The sequence below is a fragment of the Carlito syrichta genome, unplaced genomic scaffold, assembly GCF_000164805.1.
Source record: "Carlito syrichta isolate Samal-C Ts95f unplaced genomic scaffold, Tarsius_syrichta-2.0.1 Scaffold308940, whole genome shotgun sequence".
NCBI lineage: Eukaryota > Metazoa > Chordata > Mammalia > Primates > Tarsiidae > Carlito > Carlito syrichta.
Genome location: NW_007253036.1, coordinates 98108 through 123284, shown reverse-complemented (window position 1 = coordinate 123284; position 25177 = coordinate 98108). Strand labels below are relative to the sequence as shown.

At 55.2% G+C, this 25177-nt stretch overlaps 2 protein-coding genes across 3 annotated transcripts in view; one reads left to right on the top strand and one right to left on the bottom strand.

Annotated features, from left to right (window-relative positions):
* Positions 1–9834, top strand: part of SMARCB1 (SWI/SNF related, matrix associated, actin dependent regulator of chromatin, subfamily b, member 1) — a 37945-nt gene extending 28111 nt beyond the window's left edge. For both annotated transcript variants that reach the window (XM_008066456.2, XM_008066455.2), the window contains exons 7-9: positions 1268–1458; positions 8998–9129; positions 9533–9834. In XM_008066456.2, the coding sequence (XP_008064647.1) occupies positions 1268–1458; positions 8998–9129; positions 9533–9572 (363 nt within the window). In that variant the 3' untranslated portion in view covers positions 9573–9834. The remainder of the gene's footprint in view (positions 1–1267; positions 1459–8997; positions 9130–9532) is intronic.
* Positions 9835–11916: 2082 nt separating this feature from the next.
* Positions 11917–14192, bottom strand: DERL3 (derlin 3). Its single transcript, XM_008066454.2, has 6 exons — positions 14071–14192; positions 13888–13953; positions 13730–13803; positions 13520–13613; positions 12817–13012; positions 11917–12308 (listed from the first exon to the last, which is right to left on the bottom strand). The coding sequence occupies exons 1-6, from the start codon at positions 14161–14163 to the stop codon at positions 12214–12216; spliced, it is 618 nt and encodes a 205-aa protein (XP_008064645.1). The 5' UTR covers positions 14164–14192; the 3' UTR covers positions 11917–12213.
* Positions 14193–25177: the final 10985 nt, after the last annotated feature.

The window sequence follows — 25177 nt, the reverse complement described above, 5'->3', positions numbered from 1 at the left end:
GAGCCTGGCCCCACCATGGGCCTGCTTGGGCATCTTAGCCTCCACTCTGTGAATCCACCTGGAGTGCAGGCTCCTCACCACCTAACCAAGGCCCTACCACCCACATGTGAGGTAGTGTTGGCTGGTAGGCTGTTGGGAGACTGACCCCAGTTGGGATTCCTGCCCCGTCCTCTGGGGTCAGACTGGTGCCATGGGATGGGCACAGCTGACCCAAGGAACCTGTGCTGCATGGGACACTGCTGCATTTATCAGGCCAGGGCGTCGTGGGTACCATGACCCTGGGCATAGCACCCAGTCCTGCAGGTGAAGAACTGAGGGTCCCTCCCAGTGTTTCCCATTTATAACTGGGACTCAGAAGAAGATCTGGAGGTTCCTCTTGATCTTGGAACAGGGCAAAGGGAAGATGGAACTCTTTGGAGCCAGGGCACCTGAGGAGTGTCTCTTACCTCAGAAAGCAAGGCCTCATACTGGTGTCCTTGGCAGTGTCAGGATCAAAGCCCAGGCCTTGCTACCTTTACCTGGGCACCTGGCCCAGGTTAGCTCGGTGCAGTTCTTGGGGGGGGTTGGGGACTTGGTGTGACTGAAGTGTGAGCCATGAGACCTGTAACACTGGCCAGACCCTGTCTTGGGCGTACACAGGAGGGTAGAGAAGTGGGAGATGGCAGGAGCCCTGCCCCACCACAGGCCTGCCTGGGTGTCTTGGTTCAGCCTCCACTCTGTGAACCTACCTGGAGTCCCCGCTCCTCACTACCCAACCAAGGTCCCTGCCAGATAGCTCCCTCCCTGCTGCCCTCCTCCACTCATCCCCTCCGGGGTTGGCCCAGGGTTACGTCTCTGAACAGGCTTTGCAGGGTGATTCTCGAGAGGGGTGGACTCTGGAAAGAAACAGAGTAAGAGTAAGGGCATAGATTCTGGCTGAGGTCAGGGCTTAGGGAAAGCATCTAATGAGTGACCCTGGAGCTAGTGTAGTCATACAAAGAAAGGAGGGCCCCACCAGTGTTGGGGGCATTGTCTGGGGCAGGGAGGACGGAATGAAGGTACAATAGGACTCACTTCAGGGCCTCCCAAACCAGGACAGTTGTGGAGTCAACGCTGTTTTGTGGATGGAGTCCTGGAAGGACAAGGGCCAGCCCTGGTTCTCAGCTAGTAAGTCATGGGTAGAGTCTACCCCAGGCCCACGGTCCCAGGGTATGCTGTTCCCACCTCACCCCTTCCCTGGGCTGGCGATAGTCCTGATGGTTCTAACTTGCATCCTTTCTTGCCTCAGCTGAACATCCACGTGGGGAACATTTCCCTGGTAGACCAGTTCGAGTGGGACATGTCAGAGAAGGAGAACTCACCGGAGAAGTTTGCCCTGAAGCTGTGCTCAGAGCTGGGCCTGGGTGGGGAGTTTGTCACCACCATCGCGTACAGCATCCGGGGACAGCTGAGCTGGCATCAGAAGACCTATGCCTTCAGGTAGGGCCATGCGTAAGTCTCCACCCCTTGTCCCCCTACAAAACCATTTTAGGGAAGACATCTGTCCATCGAGTGCCGTTGCCTTGGCACTTTCTTGAGCTTTTGCAGTATAATCTGGCCAGTGTCCCTGTGTTTGCTTTGTCCCCCCCCGACCCATGCACCTCAGCAGGGCTCTGCCAGCGCAGGTAGGATTGGAAGCACTCAGCACCATGCCTGGAAGACTTGGAACTGTCAGTGTGAACCTGAAGTCCTCGCTTCCACCAAGCCCCGTGTCCCAGGCCCTCCCCAGGTGTACCCCTAGGCCTCTCACCCTCTCTACTCACATCCACTGTTCCTTCTGTCAGGGTCACCCCTGCCCAGGGTTCCTCACCTGTTGGACTTGAATTCTGTTTTAAACAAGGGCTCCTTTGCTCATGTGGGAGTCAGGGAGTCCCCCACAGCCAGAGAGCATTTGGTGAACATCTTGCAGGGATGGACCCCACCAGGCGCCAGGGAAGATAAAGACAGGTTGCCCTGCTCCTTGCCTGCAGCATTCTGACTGGCTGACCAGGTAGAGGTGCGAACAGAACATTCTGGGTTAGTATCCCCTGTGCTGAGGGTGGAGATGGACCCAGGGAAGCCATCCTGTTCCCAGCAGGAGGTGGGAGCTCAGCGAGGGTTGAAAGTGAGGCCCAGCTCACCCTTGGCAGAACCGCAGGATTCAGAGCCCTGTGCCATCTGTGCTCCATGGCGTGTGCAGTAGGGCTGCTGCAAGGATGCCTGAACCAAAGCAGGATGTTGGGGTTCCTCCTCATCAGACTGTTGTCACCCACATTTGCACTCATCACTCAGGGACGACAGCTTAAATGCTGCAAGAGGAGCAGATATGAAGGTCTTTGTGCAATGAAATGACAGTAAATGGAGTACGTGAGGTTTGTGTCTTGGCTCATTTTCCCAGATATCTCCAGAGCCAGCTCTTCACAGCTGCCCGTTAATCTGAGCAAGAGGGCAGGAATGAGGGCATGCCCACGGGGCACAGGCCTGAGCTTAGAAAGCAGACAAGTCCCTCTACCCACACGCCTGTGGTGCTGAGATGCTGTGATCCCAGTGGCCCTGCTGGCCATTCAGTTCGGCCACACAGATAGGGCAGCCCAGAGAAGAGATCACAACGAGCAGGGAGTGTGTCTGGCTAACACCTCCCAGTTCCTGGGGGAGTGGCTACATGTGAGTACAGCCGTGTGTCCATTCAACTTACATGGATCCAAGGCCTAGGGGCCCGAGAGCCAGTCCAGAATGGCCTCACTTCTCAGAGTCCACTCTGAAGCCCTGGGAAGCAGTGATATTGCACAGTTCCTAGAAGTGACTTCAGCACCTTTTCTCCTAAATGCCAGTCAAGTCGAAACCCTTGTTCTAGACTGGCAGGGGTGGGTAGTAGACTTATGGCTCCCAGCAGCTGGATGCTGAAAGTGTTGACCTTTGCCTAGCCCTGAAGCATCAACTGTGCCATGGTCAGGGCTCAGAATCTGTCACAGCAGCCAGGGTCAGCGGGCAGGAAGGGTGGCCTGCTTGGGGACTTAGAAGTGTGTCACGCACCTCCTGGTACCAGGAGGGCTGCTGTGTCTTCTCAGCCGACTAATCCCCATGAGCTCTCATACAAGGCCTGGCCCATGCTGTGTGCTGTGTCTGGTCAGCCAGGATGCTTGCCACACTGGAAGAAAGCTGCAAAAACATGATGGGGACCTTAGGATCAGGGATTGGCTCATCCCAAACTTGACTGTCAGGACAAAACTGAGCCTGCTGCAGTGAGGCAGGAGCTGGAACTTGTGTTGCCTCCACCCATAGGAGCTTAGGAGGGACCTCTTTTAACTCTTCCCCACAGGGAGACCAGTGCCAACCCTGCCCTGCCCTGCCCTGCTGACCCTGCCAGGGGAAGGAGATGGTCTACAGAAGCACCAAACCCAAGGCCACTCAGTCCACAGAGGACTGGACCAGGAGCTCAACCTGGTCTCTGTGTCATGCACAGAAGAATGGCAGCTGTCAAGTCACGAGACTATTTAAGATAGGGCTTTAAGTTCTGGGCCTCTGTCACCTCATGTTAAGAGTGCTCGGAATTTTGACAGCTGGCATTGTCTTCCCCAGCCTGAGGCCAGTGCCTGGCTGCCGTACCCTCCGCTGTGATAGGGACATTGGATTGAGTCCACAGTGCGGCAGGGCAAACTGCTGGCCACAGAATATGTGTGATATGTGTGAGCAAGGCCATGATGCCCACAAGTCAGGAGAGTCAGCACAGAGTGGGCTGCTCCTTAGGCAGTGACAGGGAGCATGAGAGGAAACGGGCATGTAACAAACTGGCCAGAGACCCCAAGATCCAGAGGACAGAACTGGACCAGAGTGACACAGATGTTCTAGAGCCAGTGGAATGGAGATGAGGGGCTGTGACAGGATGGGGACACAACTCAATGGGGGGAGCAGGGCTGGGGTAGAGCCTTGAGGAGAGCCGAATCCTGCAAAGTTACTGGTACTTCCCCTGGTCTGCCCTGTGTCCTGGGCTGGGATCAGAGGAAACAGACACTTGTGCACGGTCACCGATGTTCTGTGACCACAGAAAGCACCAGAGGCTGTGGGCATGAGGAATGGCAGTGGGGGGAATAGAACCTGGAGTGAGGATGGCCAGGGCTGTGGCAGGAAAGACCGAGAGGAGGCCGGGACAGGCAGGTGCTTGGAGAAGGGAGGCGGGCCGCAGCCGCTTTTGCAAGGCCTGTGAATCCTACAGGATGTCTGCCCCCAGGGACTCTGCAGGCCAGCAGCCATGTGCATGCTGAGTGGGGTAAAGGTAGATGGAGGGTCAGGGAGCTTGGCAGCTGGCCTGAAAGAAGGACAGAGAGACAGTGTCCCTCTGATGGTGCAGCATCAGAAATTAGGTGGAGATACCAGGGACGCTTTGGACTGGTTGAGTGTGAACACAGGTCACTCCTGAAGCTCCCACCAGCCCTGGCCTGATGTCAGGTTTGTTTGTTTTTATGACAACTTTGTTGTGATATAATTCAGATATGAGGGGTAAGCCCCAAAATACTGAAATTTATTTATAAAAATTGTATATTTTTTCTTATATGTTTAAACTTCAATTACCTCCAAAGTACTCTCCATTTAATTCAGTACACCTATTGAGACACTTTTTTCACTGCTCAAAAGTTTTTAACTTGTCAATTTTGATGCCTTTTAGTGTTTCTGCTGTTTTTTGTTTTACCTCTTCCACATCGGGAAAATGTTTCCCTTTGAGGACTTTTCTCATCTGGGGAAACAAACCAAAAAAAAGGTGCTCGGGGTGAGATCAGGTAAATAAGGAGATGGAGGTCACGCCATTCTGATCAAAAACTGCTGAATACTTAGCACATTGTGGGCAGGTGCACTCATAAGTCACCCATAATGAAATAGGCAAACACATTGAAAGAATCTCCATAAAAATCCACTGAAGCCCAAAACAGTCTCTCATAACACCACTAGCTAGTACATTGATACCCGTGGGTTCCTAGAACACTCACCTAGCAGGGGAAGCCTGTACTACAAGGGGCCCACCCTCCAAAAAGATAATTCCGAGGTTGGGGGGGCATCCCCCCATACTCTACAATTCATGTATTTCAAGTGCACAGTTCAGTGGTTTTTAGTATATGTGCAGAGCTATGCAGCCATCACCAACATAAATCGCGTAGCAGTCACTCCTATATCCCGCCTCCAACCCCGCCCCACAACCCCTGTCTCCCAACCCCCGGCAACCACCAACCACATTCTGTCTGTAGATTTGCCTGTTCTGGATACTTAATAGAAATGGAACCATCTAATAGTAGGCCTTTATGACTGACTTTTTAGTGTGATGTTTTCAAAAATCATCCATGTTGTAGCACGTTATATCAGAACTTTTTTATGGAATAATATTCCATAATGTGGCTAGATCACATTCTGTTTATTTGTTTATCAGTTGATTTACTTTTGGACTGCTTCTGCATTTTTGGCTGTTATGAGTAATGCTGTGGAGAACATTCATGTACAAGGTTTTACTTGAACCCTGGTTTTGAAGCCTCTTGGGTATATGCTCAGGAGTGGACTTCCCAGGGCATATGGTGACTCTTTGTTGAGCATTTGGTTAGCATTTTGAAGAACTGCTGGTCTGTTTTCCACAGTGGTTGCCCAACTTAGATCCCACTGCAGAGTGACATTCTCTTGTCTTTGAAGCGTGCCACCACCTGCTACAACTGTCTTTTTTGGTCATAGCCATCCCCATGGGTGTGAAGTGGATCTCACTGTGGTTTTGATTTGTGTTTCCCCAGTGACTGATTATATTGAGAATGCTTTAATATAGTATTGGCCATTTCTATATCTTCTTTGGAGAAGTGTCTATTCTGGTGCTTTGCTTCTTCCTTCCTTCCTTCTCTTTTTTTTTTTTTTCTTCCTTCCTTCCTTCCTTCTTTCCTTCCTTCCCTCCTTCCCTCCCTTTTTTTCTTCCTTCCTTCCTTCCTTCCTTTTCTTTCTTAGCTGGGATCTCACTATCACCCACACTGGACTGCAGTGGACTGATCATGACTCACTGTAGCCTTGGCTTCCTGGACTGTCAGTCCTCCCATGTAGCTGGGACTACATGTGTGCAACACCATGCTTGGCTACTTTTTTCTGTAAAGATGAGGTCTCGCTATGTTGCCCAGGCTGGTCTCCAAATCCTAGGCTCAAGCAATCCTCCTGCCTTGGGCTCCTAAAGTATTGGGATTACAAGTGTGAGCTACCACACACTGTTTCTTAATTGAGCTATTTTTCTATTTTATTACTGAGTTGTAAGAGTTTTTTATACATTCTAGATACAAGTCCCATGTCAGATACTTGATCTACAGATACCTTCTCCTATTTGGTGGGTTGCCTTTTCACCTTCTTGATAGTGTCTTTGGAAGCACAAAAGTTTATTTTGACATGGTCCAGTCTATTAATTTTTCAGTTTGTTGCTGGTTCCTTTGGTGTCATAGCTAAGGTGCTGTTGCTCCAGCACCATGTTGAAAGTCTGCCTTTTCCTCATGAGTGGACCTGGCACCCTTGTCGAAAATCACTTGATCCCAGGGGCCTAGGAGGCATTGATTGCAGACATAAGAGTGATGTCAAGTTTGTCATCTCCTCTTCCTCCTGGTCAAGTGGCTGTGAGTAGGTCATTTTCCCTCAAAGTCTGTATCCTCTCATTTATAAAGTGGGATAACTCTTTTTAATTTGCCTGTTATATCACAAGGTCATCAGCATAAGAGGACATTGAAAACAAACCTTAAACTGCCCACAAGCATCAGTCCTGGCTCCCTCTGTCACCTCAGACATGGCCTTCCCCTGCCTCAGTGTCTTTGTCTCCTCTGTATACTTCAGGGTAGTGGAAATGTCTGGGGTCCCTGGCAGCCTTGAAGCCCATGAGTTCCCTGGAGACAGCAGGGAGCAGGGAGCAGGGCAGTTCCCAGGACCCAGCATATGGTAGAACTCGGGGATAGTGTCCCTGCCTGTCCTGCAGACCCGAGGCAGGCTAGTGCAGGCTCCAGGCTGGTTCTTCCGTGGTTGGTTCTTATTTTAGAACAAGCCCACTGGAGTGGAATCTTCCCAGAGTCAAGAGGCAGTAAACAAAGGGGCCTCTGGGACCCGCTCACCATCTCTTGTGTAAATCAAGAGGAAAACATGTTTTGCTTCCTTCAGCGTGGGCTTGGCGCCTCTCTTGTCTGCCCTCTGAGGAGGGAGGTTGGGAGCTCTCACGGTGAGGAGTGATGTTTGGGGTCTGGGGCTGGGCACTTCCTAGATTGCCAAATCACTGGTACTTGCTGGGAGCTGCTGAGGGGGGTGGGCCCCAGGGACCGCAGGGGTGGTCCCTGGCTGCTGAGTCACCAGCAGGAGCTCAGGCTTCCAGGCTTCATGAGTGTGGACCCAGTGGGCTGGGCTTTAGCCAAGAGAGAACAGGCCCACTGCTGCAGGACAGCCACCCCAGCCAGCATCCTGGGCCGTGTCCTGTGTGCCCACAGGCCCTGAAACCCCAGGCTAAGAAGAGCAGCCCCGAGCCTGAGCTTCCCAGGTCAGGATCATGAGGAGCCAGGGTTCTGTGAGCCAACCTATGTGAATGCTTCTCAGAGCCCCATAACCTTGGGCACAGGCTACACGGAGGCTATGTGAAGCAGTCCCTGGCCCCTGGAAGCTCCTCGATGGCTATATTCTGGCTGCTTTAATAGTAATAACCCTTTAACAACCCACACAGCAATAAATGTTGCTCCCATATTCCAGATGAGGTGTTAAGACCAAAGCGGCTGACTTATTCCGTCAGCGTCCATCAGGCACCTCCCTGGCTCTGTCTGCTCTCGCTCCTCCAAAGCTCGTGGGGCTTTGTGGAGCTGCAGGTTGCAGGGCGGACAGCCTGATGGTGCTGTGATGGAGCAAGGTAGCCTCCTCCCGGGGTCTGAGCCTTTGAGACAAGCAGAGGCCACCCTACAGGAGGAGAGAGAAGAGTACCTTGGAGAGGCTAGCGTGCTACAGCAGGAGGAAAGGAGATAGTCACAGCACCTCGCTCCCAAGGTCTTCTGCCAGGCCAGGGGCTTGGCATGCCCTGCTGGGAAGCACTGTCAGCACTTGAAACCACTTTGTTTCCCAGAGGCGGCATGATGGGGCCAATGAGTTGGGAGGTGCATGGGGCCTGTGACATCACAGCTGTGGGGCCTCCTGAAAACTAGAGGCAGCCCAGCCACCCTCCCACCCCAGCACTCTGCCCACCCCTGTGTCTGCATAGCCCCTGTCATGCAGCCCCCGTGTCTCCTTGGCAAGCGGAGGGCATCTTGGGGTGGAATCGGGTGGTCTCTGTGGGACGACAGGGCAGAGTGGTCCAGAGACATGGTTTCTGGGTCCAGCTTTCCACCAGCCAATTGCCTGACACTAAGCAGACAGACCAACTTCTCAGGGGCTGTGTTTGGCCCCCAGGAGGTGCCTAAAGTATGGGGCAGTCACCCATGCCCTCAGTGGGGCATCAAGGACTCCTGGGAAATATTTTTTGCTCTCCATTCCATCCATTCCTCTTCCATGATGGCTGGGTCCTGGCTCTGGACACTAGCTGTGGTCCAGGAGTGGCAGCCTGGCCTAGCCGTGCTGTCCGCTCAAGAGGAACCACGTCCACAGCCAGTGGTCTCCCTTCGCATCTGCAGACAGAGAGACGCTGGTGGCAGACAAAGGGCCTGTTGAGAGCTCGCTTTGAACGGGAGCCTGTAGGGTCATGGGGGTAGTACTGTTGCTGCTGGGGAGGGTCTGGCATTTCCGGCAGCTCCCTTGAGGTTCAGGTGACAAGAACATCCCCCAGCTTCCTCTATCAGCAGTGCTGCTAGGAGGAGCTGGGCCAGTCTTCTGGCCGAGCCTTACCATGGCTGGACCTGATGGAGCAGGGGCGGAGGTGGAGGCGGCAAGGAAGAGCCTGGGCCTCCTGCCTGGCACTGGGCTCCAGTGTTAAATCTATTGCCATGCTTTCAAAGACTTTCCAGAAAAGCTGTTCCTCTCACTGCCTCCCCCTCCCCTCAGTGAGAACCCTCTTCCCACCGTGGAGATCGCCATCCGGAACACAGGTGATGCAGACCAGTGGTGTCCGCTGCTGGAAACCCTGACAGACGCTGAGATGGAGAAGAAGATCCGTGACCAGGACAGGAACACAAGGTACCCCCGTGCCCATAGCTCCTGGCTGTGTCCACAGGCACCAGCTTTCCAGGCAGGACAGGGTCATCACCTTTCCCTTGTGGCTTGTGGCCTCTGGGAAGGGACCTGTGTTGCCAGAGGCAGGCTCCTGGGTGATGAGGCCCTGTCCAGCCCCCAGGGTGAGTTTCCCTGCAGGAAATGAAAGCATGTCCCAAGGTTAGGTCTGACCACAGCCCAGACCCAGGCTTCAGGGTCTCTGGCAAGGTGGGCAGTGCCTGAGCAGCACACAGGCTGAGAATGCTGGGTTCCAACTGCTGGGGCCACATCCTGCCTGTCCCCACTCCCACACCTGGCACCCTAGAGGGCCCTTGCAGGGTAGCGCCAGGCAGGGAGCTGGCCCGGCTCACTGCCTTCTCCTCTCCAGGCGCATGAGGCGGCTCGCCAACACTGCCCCAGCCTGGTGACCAGCCCAGCAGCACTCGACTCCCACAGAGCACCGCAGAAGATTGGACTGCCTGGTGCCATCCTAAGGGAGGGGGACAGGGGCTTCCAGGGTGCTCTCCCCAGCACACATTCCATTTGCTGAGCCCTAGTCGTGTCCCCCAGCCCTGTACTCTCCTCCAGCCTTGGGTCAGGAAGTAGCCTCATATTGGATTATGTTTTGTTTTGTATAGAAGCCCCAGGCAGGGCTAGCAACACTTTTTAAATAAAAGGCAACAGATGACATCCAGTTTCTTTATAAAGGTAGCTTCAAAATAATGGGAGCTGGCAGCGGGGCCTGAGGGTGGTGTGTGGCTGAGGACGAAATGCCAGGCTTCTCACCCTATTGCCTGATTCCCAGGTGGGCAGGTAGGGGTTTCTAGGGCTCCACTCTCAGCACCCCACAAGGCTCAAGTCAGAGCCCAGTCCTTGCTCTGCCTCAGCCCTTCAACTTCCTGCTCAGCACATCCTTCCAAGCGGAAAGAACTGAGGAGAACAGCCAGGGGGCTCAGGGCAGGGCCCCTGCCTTTCAGCGACAGCCCCACCTTTGCTCCCTCAACTTGACCTCAAGAAGAAGCCTTGGGCTCTCCCCTGTCCCTGGGCCACCCTGGCTCTGTGGTATCCAGCTGGGCACCATGCTGCTCTGGAGTCCCCTGCAGAGGACTTGGTCCTGTGCACTGCCAGGCCATCTCCAGCCTGCATGCAAGAGGGCCTTTGTATTTCAGCTCAGCAGTGCCCACAAACGGGACCATCTCCACTTCTGGCCGGTGCAGTGGCCTGGGCCAGCTCCTGCCTCCCAGGCAGGCTGTGAGAAATACGGAAATAACACACCCACCAGTGCTGGCTCTTGGGGTTGATGTGGTTTGTCCCACCTCTGCCTCCGAGGAGCTTGTATCCCCTGTGTCCTCATCTATAGCATGAAAATGTCTCCACTCTGAAGATTGGATCCAGGAGGAAGGCAAAGTGGCATCAAGCTTGTCGTACTGAAGGTACGGCCCAGACTCCCAGTATGGGCTGGTGCCACCTTTGGCTGCTGGCAGATCCTTTCCTGCCAGGGCAGGGCTAAGGTTTAGAGGCTGCTCTGCTCCCCAGGAGTGTGGCAGGGGCCCCATGGGACCTGGCTTCCAACCTGAGCCCCACATGGGTCAGGAGCAGAACCCTGAGTAGGAATTGGGCTTCTTGGTTGCTGGAATGTAGGTGTGATGGTCCTGGCCCTCTGGGCTGCGGGTTCCTGTGAGCATGTCCCAGTCTGTGACTGTTCCCAGGGAGTTGCTACTCCAGCCTTTTGCCCTCCATGAACCCTACAGCAAGAGGGCAGCCAGGTCTTACTGCAAGGCCCTAAACAAGGGAAGATTCCAGGCCCAGCTGGCCTTGGAAATGGACAGACTTCATCACTGAGATGCTTGCTTAGTCCCTGGGAGGAGGCAGGCCTGTGGCCCTACGTCAATGGGACAGAAGGAACCCTGGCCACCCAACCCCACTAGGCAGGTCCACCTGTCTGGAGGGGCCTGAGAAAAGGCTGGCCCTCACCTTAGCACCAGCCCACCCCAACTACAGCTGCTGCTTCTCAAGGTTTCACTATAAAATTAAGGGCAGACTCAACGGAGAACATTTTTTGTTGGTACGGAAATCACATCCTGTGGCTGGAAGCACCCAGGAGTAAAAGCACAGCGTGGTGGACAGGCCTAGAGCAGCAAGGAAAATTACCAGGTCATCGGTGCTCACGATACAGAAGAGAAATGTGAGCTGCGGGGTCAGATAAGGCTCACAGACTCTCAGCTAAAAAGGGTAGGGATAGAACTTCCCAGAAGTCTCTGCCTTACCCAGTCATAAGACTCTGCTAAGGTGAAAACTTCTCAAGGCTCTGAGGTCCAAAAGGAAAGACCTGATCCTGGCCCTCCTCTACTCTGACCCCATGGGGCCTCGTCACCAGATGGGAAGCAAGGAAAAGGCCCACTTGTTGATGTTGTTGATGAGGGACAGGAGAGGCTGGGCCAGCACTGGCCTGAAGGCACCATGGGCAGGGTGCGTGTAGACTGTGCTTGGCACGACCTAGGAGAGCCCAGTCCTGGCCCCAGCCACTGTAATCAGACAACTCCCCCACTGACTGGCAGGGAGCAGAGGCCCAGGGTGGGCAGGACGTGCCCAAAGTTGTGTCATGGCACTGGGAGGGCTGAGATAAGAATCCTGAGTCTGTCATCTGTGAGCTCAAAAATCTGTTGGACAGTGGTGGGCAGGTTCTTTGCCTTCTGGGCCCCATCCTACTACCCACAACTGGGCTGAGGGGCAGGCCAGGCGAGGGTAGGATGGGTATGTGGGCCAAGAAGCTGCAGGTCATTCTGTTTATTTGGGTGCACCCCTAAGACAGGTTACTCTGCTGCAAGCAGAGGTTAGGGGTAAGATGGAGGCCTTCCAGAAGTCTCTAGAGTGGGGTCAGTGACGTGGGGGCAGCAGATGGGGTTCTGGCTGCCCCTCAGGGAGGGGCAGGTAATTGGGGTCCTCCTCAGGGGCATCCAGGAGCAGTTTCCTGTGGAGGGAGGCCTGTGCTGAGCTGAGGCCAGCACAGGTCCCCCATGGGTGGGGAGCCAGCAGGGAGGGGAGGGAAAGGGTCGTCACTTGCAGCACTCACAGGAAGCCAGGGGTCAGCAGCAGCCTTTTGCCGCTAGGCTGGCTGGGGAAGACATCCTCCAGGAAGTAGTAGATGTGGCCCACGGCAATTCCTGTGAGAGAGCCATGGACTGCAGAGGCTGCACCTCCACAGCCGAGTCCTGGGACAGCAGAGTGCCCCCTGCCTCCACCCATAGCCTGGAGGCCTTGCCAGGCTCAGAGGAACCTCAGGCCCCAAGGCACAAGTGCCCCAGTCTTCCAGAGGCTGCCTGCCCAGGGCAGGGCCAGGATTGGGCCTGAAGGACAGGCTTAAAGGGCCCTGAAGTGGGTAGGTCCTGGGAGGGGAGGAGGTGAACCACAGAGCAGGAACCCTGACCTGCCCATCTCTGCCCCTGTCAGGGCCCCACAAGCAGCAGCAGGTCAGCCCTGAAGTTGCAAATTGTGTGGCTTGTCTACAAAAAGAACAGGAGCTGGGAGGGCAGGAAGAGGGGGTGGGGAGGCAGATGCCAGGTTCAGATTCGATGAGCGGCCCAGCACAAGAGGGAGGGAACCTTGGCATAAGCCACGTGTCCTGAGGGCAGTGGGCCAGCCTGGGACAGGCTGGATGGACAGGGAGCTCACCCAGCAGGTCCACCAGGATCGAGTTGCCCAGCAGCAGCGAGAAGCCCATGAGTGCCCAGGGCAGAAATGGAGCCTGGAAAGTGAGGAGGCCGAAGAAGTTGACCCTCACCCGAGGGCTGCGGCGGCTCCACACATACACCAACATGGCAGTGAGGGCCTGGCCCAGGAAGAACAGGCTGCCTAGGAGTCCCAGCAGCTGCCTCTGAGTCAAGGTGCCTTGGTGCAGGTTTCAGCCCATGCCCAGGGCCCCTCTGACTTCCCAGATTCCTGTGATCCTTCCACTGGCTTCCCTTCCTTATCCACCTGTGTGTGCCATTCCCCCATCAAGATGAGCCCTTGCACTAAAGGCCACACTCCATGGCCTTCAGGTCCCAGGAGATCAGCCCTGTTCCACACCTCACCCAGGCCCCAACCACTGCTCCCCCTCCCCCCATTTTCTCCTATCCGCCAACTTCAGGGCTCAGAACCCAGGCCATCCCACCTGCTCTCCTGTGCATCACCCTGTCGTGCTGTGCATACAGCACTGAAGATCTGGCCCTGGCACCCAGAGTTGAGCACGCGTTGGATGTTCTATACATCCTAAGGGGGAGTGAACGCCTCTGTTCCTCCCTGGCCTGGGCGCTCACGTCGGGCCCCAAGACCAACATGGGCTGCATCCCCGAGGTGCCGCTGCCCTAGGTTTCAGAGCCCGTGGGAAGGATACAGTCATAAGGACGCCCCCGAAGAGGAACATGAAGACGAAGTCCGCGGTGCGGCCGCGGAAGGAACCCTCCTCCAGCATGCGGCAGTAGCGGAACCTGCAGTGTCGGTATAGGAAGTGCCCCCGGGTGGGGCCTCAGTTTCCCCTCGTGGCCGCTCCCAGCCTTGCGTGCCTGCCCCCCTGCCCCGCCCAGGCCCACTGGGCTCAAGATACACGAAGAGCATGTTGAAGAAGAAGCTGAATCCCAGGGGCCCGAAGAAGAGGAAGCTGGTGATGAGCCTCCAGACCTGTAGGGGGGCAAGTGGTCAGGCGCAGGGCAGAGGGCAGAGGGCGGAGGGCGGGCGGTCAGTCGCGGGGCGAGGGGGCCTCACCTGGAACCTCCGGAACACGAGGTGCGGGTTGAAGTAAAGCTGGAAGGGGCTGAGGAGCTCCAGCTGCTGTGGAAGAAGAGGCGAGTCAGGGCTGCCGCAGGATCCATGCCGTCGCCAAGGCGATCCTCACCCCCTCCTGAAAACTATAGCCATGGCGACGACGCGTCCGTCTGGCCCGCTTACCACGGCGGCAGTGGTGAGGACGCAGGCTGCGGTGTAGGCCCGCGTCACCGCCGGCACCTGCAGGAACTCGGCCGCCAGCCCCTGCCACGCCATTGAACCTTCTCGGGCACGCGTTGCCAGCCCAGCGGCGTGCTCTTTAACCTCGCTCCCATGCTGGAGGGAGGGGCCCTGGGCCCGACAGTCAATAGTAAAAGGAAGAGGGAAGCTGGGGGCGGGAGAGGTGGTGGGCGGGCCTAGGCTGACTGCCAATGAGCGGGCCCCGCGACTGAGCACGTGGCGGTTGTTGTGGCTGCGCTGGCGGCGCGGGAGAACAGGTGGCCAATGAGGAGCTGGTCACTTGGCGGAGTTCTAGGGGAGGGCCAATAGTGGGGACCTACGACACCACGGAGGCGGGGCTCAGTGGCAGCGCGAGCGGAGAAAAGATCTGAGCCCAGAGCCGCGAGACCCGAAAGAAGCGGGGTCGCGGGGCGGGGCCAGACCGTAGGGCCGCCGGGTTCTGAGTCTGGTTAGCTGTTAACCCACGTCGTCCTCTGAGAACCTGGAACAGGCCCACCTAACCCCCGGCTAGGGAGATGTTCGGGAGTGTGTCCAGACCCCCCCAAACGTCCAGGATCCTGCCAGGGTTCTCCCGCGGGGCCACTGGAAGAGGGGCCGGCTGGGGGCTTGCAGCCCTGGTGGGGCTCGAGGTGGCGAGGCAGGAAGTGGAAGGGCGGGAGAGGGCTGCAATGGTTTGGCGGAAGAGAGAAACTCCTTTCATTCACTCATTCATTCAGCCTGGTTTCATGAGCACCGACTGCGTGCCCGTTGCTGTTCTAGAAGTCGGGGATACAACAGCCAACACTAAACTCTGTCCCTTACCAGCCAGCCCAGGAGGTAGTCCACAGTACCAAGAGCTGTTCCTGACTGGACAGTGGCTGATGAAAAGTAACCTCGAATGAGGGGTGTCCGCTAAGGTGGGGGATGATCTGGAAAGCCTCTGTGAGGAGCTGAAGTTTGAGATAAGGAGGGGTAGAATGTGGGTTTGTCCAGACGGGACAGGGCTGTGAGAGAGTCAAAGGTGATCCCAAGACCTGAGCCACAGAGCAGATAGATGGTGGTGGTCTTTATTAAGATGGGGGGGTGGTCCATTCCAACCTCATGGAGTTTGAGGCATTTGTGTGACATCACTTGGAAAAATCTGAGTGTGGCGTTGGGGTAGCAGCTGGGGCAGGCAGTCTTCAGTAGAACCAAGGCATCTGTATCCCTGGGCCTGTATGAGTCGCCCAAGGGCAAAGATCAATGGAGAAGACAAGAGGCCAGGCCTGGGCAGCCTGAGCTGCAGTAGTCAGGGAGAGATGGCAAACCTGAGGAGGCCAGGGAAATGTGGCCTGGGAAGACACTGTGGGTTGCACCCGTGCCAAGGTCCCTGGTGACCAGGATGATGGTGGGAAAAAGGGAGAGAAGGCACCACCTTTACTCCATAGGGAGCTCAGCCTTGTATGTTACTGTGGAAGACAAGGAACACTATGGACAGGACCCCAAGGTCCCCCAGAAGACCAACTGGCTGAGAGAGTCATGTCAGGTAGATCCCGAGAGCATGAGTCTCCCACAAGGGTGCCGAGAGGGGTCCCCTGGGGAGCAGAGCAGGACCAGTGCCTGATGAGAATGGTTGAGGAGCCCCCTCCCCTCCCCAGTGTTAGCAGAAAGCACTGGAGGAATGTTCAGGAGCGAGAAGGTCTGGCCAGTGCAGCAGGGGTGAGACCGAGGTGCTGAGAGGTTGAGGGGTGAAGGCAGGCTGAGGGGACAGCCTTGGTTTTCCAGTGAATCAGGCCAAGGTTCTGTTGGAGGGAGGCCAGGCAGAGCAGATCCCACCCTGGCAGCAGCAGTGTACTGCAGGGCAGGGATCCAGGGCCTCTGACGCCAGGGCGGGCGTCCGGCGGGCATGGAGGAGCCAGGGGGAAGGTAGGGTTTCATGTTAGCGTGGGGAAGGGGAGGGATTCCTCCTCCAGGCACTTAGCAGGCGCTGAGCCCCTCCACTCAGGGTCAGACGGAGGCTAACGGGAGGGGCCATCACTGTCTGTCTCCCCTTCGATCAGGGCAGATAAGGCAGGCGCCTGGGTTGGGGGCTGAGAGGCACATTCCTGGAAGGTCAGGAGCCTAGGGTGGGTGGAAGAGGCCAGCCATGGCTGGGAGGGAGCCCAGGGGGACATCTAGGGAGCAGTGGTTGTGTTCCACTGCAAATGCTCCCTTCATGGAGCCCCAGGGTATCCTCATATGTGGAAACTGAGACCCAGCAGGAGGCAGAGCAGGGCCTGGAGTGGACCTCCATCACCAGTCCTAGCCTTTCCTGTGCAGTCTGAGGCCAGAACAGACCACTCTGGAGACCAGGTCCACTTTTCCTCGGACTCTCGAACCCCTCCAGGGAATGGAGTGACATCCTGGGCATCCCAGGGGCCAAGAGCCATTGACGATGTGTGAGATGCTGACATTGGGATGTAGACCTTCTCTCTCCCATGCCGATGACTATGGGCAATAGGGGGCCTATGGTCTCTTCTCAAGGTGATGACAGACTCTGCTCCCCACAACACCTACCTTGTCTTGTGACCCCTGCTGGCCCCCAGAGAACCCCTAAGTCTCCTGTCCAGTCTCGCCCAGTGCCTACAGGCAGGACAGCACCCTCTGCATGTCCACTGAGCTACCTTCCTCCTCACAGGCCTGGCACCCTAGGAGGGACCCTCATCAACCCCTGGTGACAATCCAGAAACCCAGGGTCATCTCTGCAGCCCCCCTAGCCCCGTGTCTCACTTGACGCTCCCACAGAACTCTGCAGTTCTTTCCCTCTCCAATACGCTCGCCATCACCACAACCTCTCATCCAGGCCTCAGCGATTCTCTCCTTTAAAACTGCCATTCATTCATTCTTCATTATCTTCCTTACCAACCTAGATATTCTATTAAGGGAGGAAGGGCAGGTGTGGAAGTGCCCCTTCTCCAGGAAGCCCTCCCCAATCACTCCCAAAGGGACAGATTTAACTTATCTTCTGTTAGGGCCCTAAACACTTAATTTTTCAATATATTGTATTGCAAAGGCTGCCCATGCCTGTGGTAACTGAGCAGAAGTATCGGAAATGAGGTGGATGTTTGTGTACATGCTGGGACAGCTGTGCTTTCCTCTGGATGACAGACACATAGCGCCCTTGCCAGGGGCTTTCCTCAGAGGCTGTGAGTAGGGCTTACTCCCTCCAGCACATGGTCTCCCAGTCCAGTGAGCAGGCCTCCAGCCAGCCCCTCCCAGGAGCAGCTGTGTCCCCTGCGGCCCTTCCTGTCTGGGCCACTGGGTATTTTTAGCTCTGAATCCGGAACCCACACAACAGCAGCTGCTCGTGGCCAGAGTGCAAGAACAACAAACTGTCCAGGTGGGCTGCGAGGGCCTGGGCCACAGAGGGGATGACCTGGGCCTGGCCCTCTGAACCTGGTAGCAGAATCGCAACTTTCCGGGAATAAGCTGGTCTCTGGATGGGCTGAGGAGGGAGGAGGCAGACGGGGGGAAGGGGAGTTGCACTAGCCAGGCCAGACCAGTTGTACAAAGGCCCTGAAGTAGCTTGAAGGGGGGAGGAGACAGAGAACAGACAAGTGAGAAGGGCGTTATGTGGAGGCTGCATTGCATGAGATGGAAGGCAGAGGGGGCAGGGCCAAGCATGGTGGTGGAATTACAACCAGATGGCAGCTATCTGGAGAAAGGAAAGACAAGACCGTAGTGAGCGCTTGCCAGTGGGTTGAGGTCTCCTGACCTGCCCAGCTTTGGGGTGGTGAGCCCTCCCCTGGGCAGGGACATGGATGAAGGCTCGGTTTGGGAGGGGGACCACTTGTTGGGTTAGGCAGGCAAGTTTGGGCTGCTGTAGGGACATGGCCACCTAAGGGAAGCCCTCCCTGGCCACCCAGCCCAGTCTTCCCACTTCTTCCCCTTATGCAACCTTTGTCATGTCTGCAGGAGTGTTGCAGCTGCCCACACGATGACCCCTCTAGTCCTGGCATCTGTGGGCACAGGCAGCGGCTTGGGAAACACAGAGACTTGTGAAGGTGGAGGCCTGGACTCCGGGGCTGGATCTGCAGCCTTGGGACTGACAGTGGGACCTGGCCATTCCCCACCCTCTGCGGGCCTCAGCATCCCTGTCTGTGAAATGGGCAAGTTGGAAGAGTCCACCTGATGTCGGGATGGCTAGCCGCCCCTTCTAAGGCCGTCTCTGCCGTGAATGAGTGAGTGTCTTTGAGCAGAAGGCATTGGGGAAGGTTCTGCAGGGCCCACCAAGCCTCCCTACCAGGCCTGTGCCTTGCTGTCCCCTCTGGGAGCTGTCCCAAGGCACCTGTGGAGGCCTGCAGAGCATGGCTAAATCTGCCAGGGAAGACACTGAATCCCACACTAAGCAGGAAGGGGACACGGACTGGGGAGCAGTCAAGGAGGCTGCCTGGCAAGGGCTCCTGATGAGAGGCAGGGGAACAGTTTGCGCTAGGCAGAGAGGAAGAAATGGCTCTGTGCTGCTCACAGCGAGGCAGGTACATGGGGGAGCGCAGGAGAGCGTGGCTGCTCAGCCATCCCTCCCAGACTCTGTGCTGCAAGTTTTGCCAAATTCACCTACATCTCACCACCACCCAACAAAGTAGGTTACTATCCACAGATGGCAAAACAGGCTCAGAGAGTGTAAATAACCTGCCTGAGGACATACAGCTGAAGGAGCACCAAGACAGTGGGATGCCAGTCCTGTCTTTGCCACTATGAGGGATGATGGAAGGGACCCATGGGGAGGAAGCAAGCTACCCCACACCATCACTGGGTTGGGGCATAGGGGAGTGAAGGGGGTGTCACCAGCCTGCGAGCGTGTGCAGCCTCACACCCCTTTCCAGCCTTGCGTTGGAGGTGAAACCTGCAATCTATGGGTTCCCATGCAGGCAGTCTCCGACATGAGCTTGCTCTCAAGCTGCTTCCCTGCTGTCTGGGTCTCCGTTTCACTGTCTCTGACCCTCGGTGGCTGGATGAGATGGTCCCTGCTCAGCCTCCAGCTGCAGGGCCTACAAAGCCTGTGCCCTGGCTGTCATGACCCTCAGCAATTGCCAGTAATTCCCACTTCCTGCTGTGGCTGCTGCCAGAATGTCAAAACCACCTCCAGCCAGGCAGCCCAGAGCTCCAGGGTGTCTGGCGGGGCCTCCCCCTCCCTGCCTCAGCTATTTTTGAGCTCAGCTCTGTGGGTGGTGTTTTGGGAGAAGCAGATTATCTGCTTGGCAGAGTCAGCCAGATGGCAGGGCCAGGGATGCGAGTTCATGGAGACAGAACCTCGGGACACAGTGGAATGATTTTGAAAAAGCCAGGCACGTGCTTGTAGTCTCAATAACTCAGGAGGCTGAGGTAGGAGAATTGCTTAATCCCAAGTTGAGGTTGCAGTTAACTATGATGGCACCACTGCACTCCAGCCTGGGAGACAGAGTGAGATTCTGGCCCTAATGAAAACAAAATTAATCTTTAGGGATGGGGGCCACCATTTTGGGAGGTCCAGCCCAGAACCAATGACTCAGAGTCATGGGCAGGCAGAAGGAAAGGCTCAACTGGGATGGGAGGCTCCCAAAAGTGGGCTGGGACAAGACCCCAGGAGTCCTTGTCCTTCCTCAGTGATGTCTCTAGAATCCCTGCATTCACATTTTCCTCCAAACATTCTCCCAGCCCTCAGTGCACTTCCCTTTCATGAGAGTGGGGCCTCACTTAAGAAAAGGAACACAAAACTACAAATGCAAGATTAGGCTTCAAAGTGAATATCTGTTTAGGATGGGAACACCAATAAGACAAAAGACAAAGTCATAAAAGCCTATCAATACCACCCCAAATCAGGAAATCCAGAAAAACTTCCCTCCTGGGTCGGAAGTCTGAGGCTAAACGGTCTGCCCTGCCCAGGTCAGGTGGGGGTTGGCAAAAGAACCAGCAGGCACTAAACCCTGTGTGTCCCCTCTGCACATCAGAAGAGACTGAGGCTGGGTGTGGGGAGAGACTGTGTGGAGTAGTGAGGACAGGTCCAGGAAGGGACACAGGTACTGCAGTGGGTGGCCCAAAGAGGGCTGCTCTGTGGCCCCCCCCCAAGGGTCCCTGCTGAGAAGGGGCGCTGCTCCCAAGGAATGCAGGCATCAGTGCCTCAGACTTTAGCCTAACCACTATCCTCAGAGCCCCCCTCCCCTCCAGATGTGGGCGCTGCTGTATTTTTAGAACAGCTGACCTCGAGGACATTCTTTCCTTCTAATTATGAAGGCTTCAAATCTCTCATCCGCAATCTGCCCCATTGTTCAGTCCTCAAATATCAAAGGGTGGCCAGGAAGGGCCGCCTCAGCAGCCTGCAGGGTTGGGTGGGGTTTTTTTTCTATTTTTGTTGAGCCATTAAGTTGAAAATGAGACCCAGAAGCTGAGTGCATGCCAGCTCTGAGGAAGGGGGCAGAGCAGGACTTGGGGTAGAGTTTTCAGGAGCTGCCCCAGGGCCTTGCTTTCTGTACCCCCGGTCCCCACCTCGGCTGGTATTGTCCAGCTAGGCTAAAACCCTCACCTAAGGCTAGGGTCTGTCCAGAACAAGTGGGGGATCATGAGGGGTTCTGTGTCTGCCCTCAGAATGCCCAGAACAGAGAGGGTCAACAGGCATGCACAGGGCCCTGATCGTCTGTGCAGGGAGTGGATCAATTGTTATGATGTACCCATTTTACAGGTGAGCAGATGGAGGTTGGGAAACAGGATGTGCAGAGTTCCATTAATGAGGACCTGGCCTGTGGGCTGCCTGCTGTTTTTTTTTTTTTTTTCTGAGTTGGAGTCTCACTCTGTCGCCCAGACTGGAGTGCAGTGACCGCTCCCAGCCACCGCAGCCTCGACCTGCTGGGCTCCGGCGATCCTTCTGCCTCAGCCTTCGGAGTAGCCGGCATTACAGGCATGCGCTACCACGCCCCGCTGATTTTTTGATTTATTGTAGAGATGAGGTCTCGCTGCCCAGGCAGGTCTCGAACCCGCGGGCTCAGGCAATCCACTCACCTCAGCCTCCCAAAGGCGCGGGATTACAGGCTGAGCCACCAAACCTGGCTTGCCTGCTGTTTTCAAAGGCGACTCTGCCTGCCTTGGCAGCCTGATGCCCAACGTCCGACCTCCTGTCCTCTGCTCCCTGAGCCCTCAGGAGGCTTCTGGTGTGGGGCAGAGATGACTGCCCACTGGAGGGATAGGAAAGGCAGCAAGGAGCGGGGCCTCTGCCCTTGAACTAGGTGCTGCAGGCTGCTCTGCTCTGTGGCACCCCTCTACGCCAGTCTTCTCAGCCCCAGGGACAGATGAGGAAACGAGATTCAAAGAAGCCAACAGGCTGGCCCAGCACGTCTGAGGTGCTAGGTAACCAGCTGGCCCCCCAGTCTGCCGCGGGGACCCACCCACCACTGCTGGACCGGTCCACTGCCGGCTGAGCCCTGGAGAGGCCAGGGGTCTTGCGGTCCAGCCTGAGCGCTGGCTCTTGGGGATTAGGACCCGTCCCAGCCCGCATGGAGCAGAGGCAGAGAGGGGCGGGATGCCCCCCCCAAAAAACCCCTCCCCCCAGGCATAGCCGGCTAGGGGTGAGGACCGAGGAAGTGAAGTGCCTGGAGGGAAGGCAGGGCGGGAGCCTGCGTGGGGACAGTGGTTGGGACTCGGATGCCCAGGCTAAAGGCGCAGCAGAGAGGGGGCGGGTCTCCCTAAGAAGTGCCACTCACCGGGCGGCGCTGGGGAGCAGGCGTCCTTTGTTCCACTACCACACTGAGCTTTCGGGACCTGGCGGCATTTGACCCGGCGGGCTCCCGCAAAGCCCGGGCTCTGGCGCCCACTCGCGGCGGGCGCCGGGAGACTCCCGAGAAGCCGGTGAGGGCCAGACCGAATAGGGCGGGGCGAAGCGGGGGCGGGACCGAATGGGGCGGGATGAGGAGGACCCGCGGAGTCCATTCATTCCCCGAGGGCTGGGGCGGTCTCGGTCAGGATGCGGAATCCCTGCGGCGCTCCCCGCGCCAGGCCCCGGCTCTCCAGCCCGGGGTAACGCAGGACCATTTTCTGAGCGGCCCTACCGCTTCTGCGGGGGAGGAGCCAGAAGGGCCGGTGGGGGCTAATATCATCAGCTGGCTTCTCTGGGTCGTTTTTAGTTTAAACTGCGTTCTTCCTTGTTTCCTACTGTGTGCCAGAGGCGGATCCCTCCTCAGTTTCCCCATCTGCAGTGCAGGAGCCCTAGCGTGCAGGAAGGAGCATGAGCAGCTCACCTCCTGCATCCGTCTTCTCACCTGGCCACAGACCAGGTGAGAATCAAATGCAAAAAGCTGAGAGTTGGAGGACTAGCAGAGTCAGGGAAGGTTCTCTCCCTTTACCCACTTGTGCGGTTTGGCGGCCTGTTGGAGCGAGGCCAGCGGGGCACCCACTGGGTCTCCCTCAGGGTCCCCAATGACTTGAGAAGCTGAGAAGCTGGACTTGACAAGCTGAGGACGACTGGGCTGTGGGGCTGGTGCTGGCACGTGTTTGGCCTCACGGAGTCTCCAGGACTCCATCTGAAGAGGAGGCTGGAAGCCACTCACGTGAGAGGGTCAGAAGTCAGCACCTGACTGCTACAAATACAGCTATGACTTTCACATGTTCAAGGTTAAACTCCCAATGTTTGCTGAGGAAAAACTTGAGCTTCCTGGCCAAAGGATGATAATTAATAGCTGGGGCCCTGGGTGGTGAGGTAGGAGCAAGCTCAGGGCATCTGAGAGGCATTCCACGGAGAATCAAGGGGTAAACAGGTATTCTAACAGTGGCTGGCCAGGGTGGCCTATGCCTGTAATCCCAGCACTTCGGAAGGACTGGGCAGAAGGAGCTGTACATAGTGATGTGCACTTGTAGTCACAGCTACTCAGAAGGCCCAGGCAGAAAGATCGCTTAAGTCCAGGATTTTGAGACTGCAGGAACTACGATCGTCCCACACTGCATTCAAGCCTGGGTGACAGTGCCCTGTCTCTAAAAAAACAAAATGAGCCATTGCCTTATAAGACTGTTGGCGTCGTGTGCTCTTTGAGCTATGGCGGCTGCCGTTTCCTAAGCTTTGGCTCCCTCTCCTACCTTAGAGAGGTGAATCTCTCTCTCTCTTACTTTCTAAATAAACTATATTTTCTAATCTAAAAATAAAAAATAAACAAAACAAAACAACAAAAACCAGTGGCCAGGTCAGGGCCAATGGCCCTTCTGTCTGGGAGGGTCCTAGACTCAATGTTAAATCCAGTTCTGAGTTGGGGCTTATCCCCATGCTCACCCTCAAGTTTTTACTATATCTGCATGTATTCCTTTTTTTTTTCTTTTTAAAAAATTCTTTTTTTTCCCTCTTTTAATTTTTATTTAAAATTAAAAAAAATTTTTTTTTCCTCTTTTAATTTTTATTTAAAATTTTATTTAAAATTGTGGGGTACAATCCAGGGCTAAAGGCGCAGGAAATATTCACCATGCTGATACCCTTGTCAATGAGGTATGTATTCCTACATTATGAATAGTTTGTATATCTCCAAACTTAATATAAAGATATTATCATGTATGCATCCTTCTGCAACTTTGTTCATGCAGCGCTGATTCTCCCTTGTTGATTTCTTGGGTACACTGCTTTTCACTGAGTCGTATTTTATCCTGTTCCACACTTTATTTCTTGATGATTGACATTTGAGTTGTTTCCAGTTTTCCTATGCAACAAACAGTGCTGCCATTCATGAACAGAAGTTCCTGAGCATGAAATGGCTAGGCTGAGAGGTAAGTGCAACTTCAGCTTCCTAGATATGCCCAAAGTGTTCTCCAGAGTCACTGCACCATTTGCATTTCATCAGCAGCACCTGATGTTCCAACTGCTCTTCACCAACACTTGGCACCACCAGATAAGCAGTTAATCTGTGGAGTGTGAACTGATATGTTGTTGTGCATTAATTCACATTTCCTGATTACTACTGCAGGTGAGCATCTTTTTGTCAGTTTTTTGGTCCCTTCAGTTTCCTTGTCTGTAAATTCTCCGTTCATAGCCTTTGCCCATTTTCTTTTCCTTATTGGAATTATTTATATATTCTTACTACATATACTTTGTTGGTCACATGCCTGTAGAAACCTTTTTCTACTCCATAGCTTTTCATTTCACCTTTAAATGGTGTCTTTTGGCACAGATTTTTGATTTGATTTGATTTTATATATATTTTTTTTTGAGTTGGAGTCTCACTCTGTCACCCAGGCTGGAGCCTCTGCTGGGCTCAGGTGATCCTTCTGCCTCAGCCTTCCTAGTAGCTGGAACTACAGATGCACACTACCATGCCCAGCTTTTTTTTTTTTTTTTAATTGTAGATACTAGGTCTCATCAAGTGCCCCAGACTGGTCTCGAACCCCTTAGCTCAGGTAATCCTCTCACTCAGCCTCCCAAAGTGCTGGGATTGCAGGCTTGAGCCACCGCACCTGGCCGAGATGTTTAATTTTAATGAAGTTAAATCCTCATAAGTAAACTGTAGGATAGGTGCGGTAGCACGCCTGTAATCCCAGCACTTTGGGAGGCCAAGGTGAGAGGATTGCCTGAGCCTAGGGGTTCAAGGCCAGCTTGGGCAACTTGGTGAGACCTCATCTCTACAATAAATCACAAAAACTAGCCGGGTGTGGTGGCATGCATCTGTAGTTACAGCTACTTGGAAGACTGAGGCGGAAGGATCGCCGGAGCCCAGCAGGTCGAGGCTGCGGTGGCCGGAAGCATGCCACTGCACTCCAGTCTGGGCGACAGAGTGAGACTCCAACTCAAGAAAAAATAGATGTAGGAAAGGCTTGCACTAAAATGCTCATTCGTGATAACTGCTAATATTTTATTAGCATGAGCAATAGGCATACTGCAGTGCCTGTTCTGGTGCACATCACAGTCTTTGCTCAGATGACTTTCTAGGGTCACTTAAAGCTCTACATTTCTGTGACCACAAATAGCATCTTTGACCAGACTGGTTTCAGTTGGCCTTCGTCCAACTCCTGGATTCCATGCAGGGCTTGAGAAGCCCTGAGAAATAAAAGATTAATCTGGCCCAGTGGACTTCCCGGTTCCTCGCCTCCAAACGCTTCTCAAGTCCCCCTG

Bases quoted from the DNA above. Each gene is read 5' to 3' on its own strand.
- DERL3 (XM_008066454.2), bottom strand. From the start codon at position 14,163: ATGGCGTGGCAGGGGCTGGCGGCCGAGTTCCTGCAGGTGCCGGCGGTG. The intron at 13,954-14,070 runs GTAAGCGGGCCA...CTTCTTCCACAG, and splicing joins TCCTCACCACTGCCGCCGTG to CAGCTGGAGCTCCTCAGCCC. The intron at 12,309-12,816 runs GTGAGCTCCCTG...GCTCTCTCACAG, and splicing joins GATCCTGGTGGACCTGCTGG to GAATTGCCGTGGGCCACATC.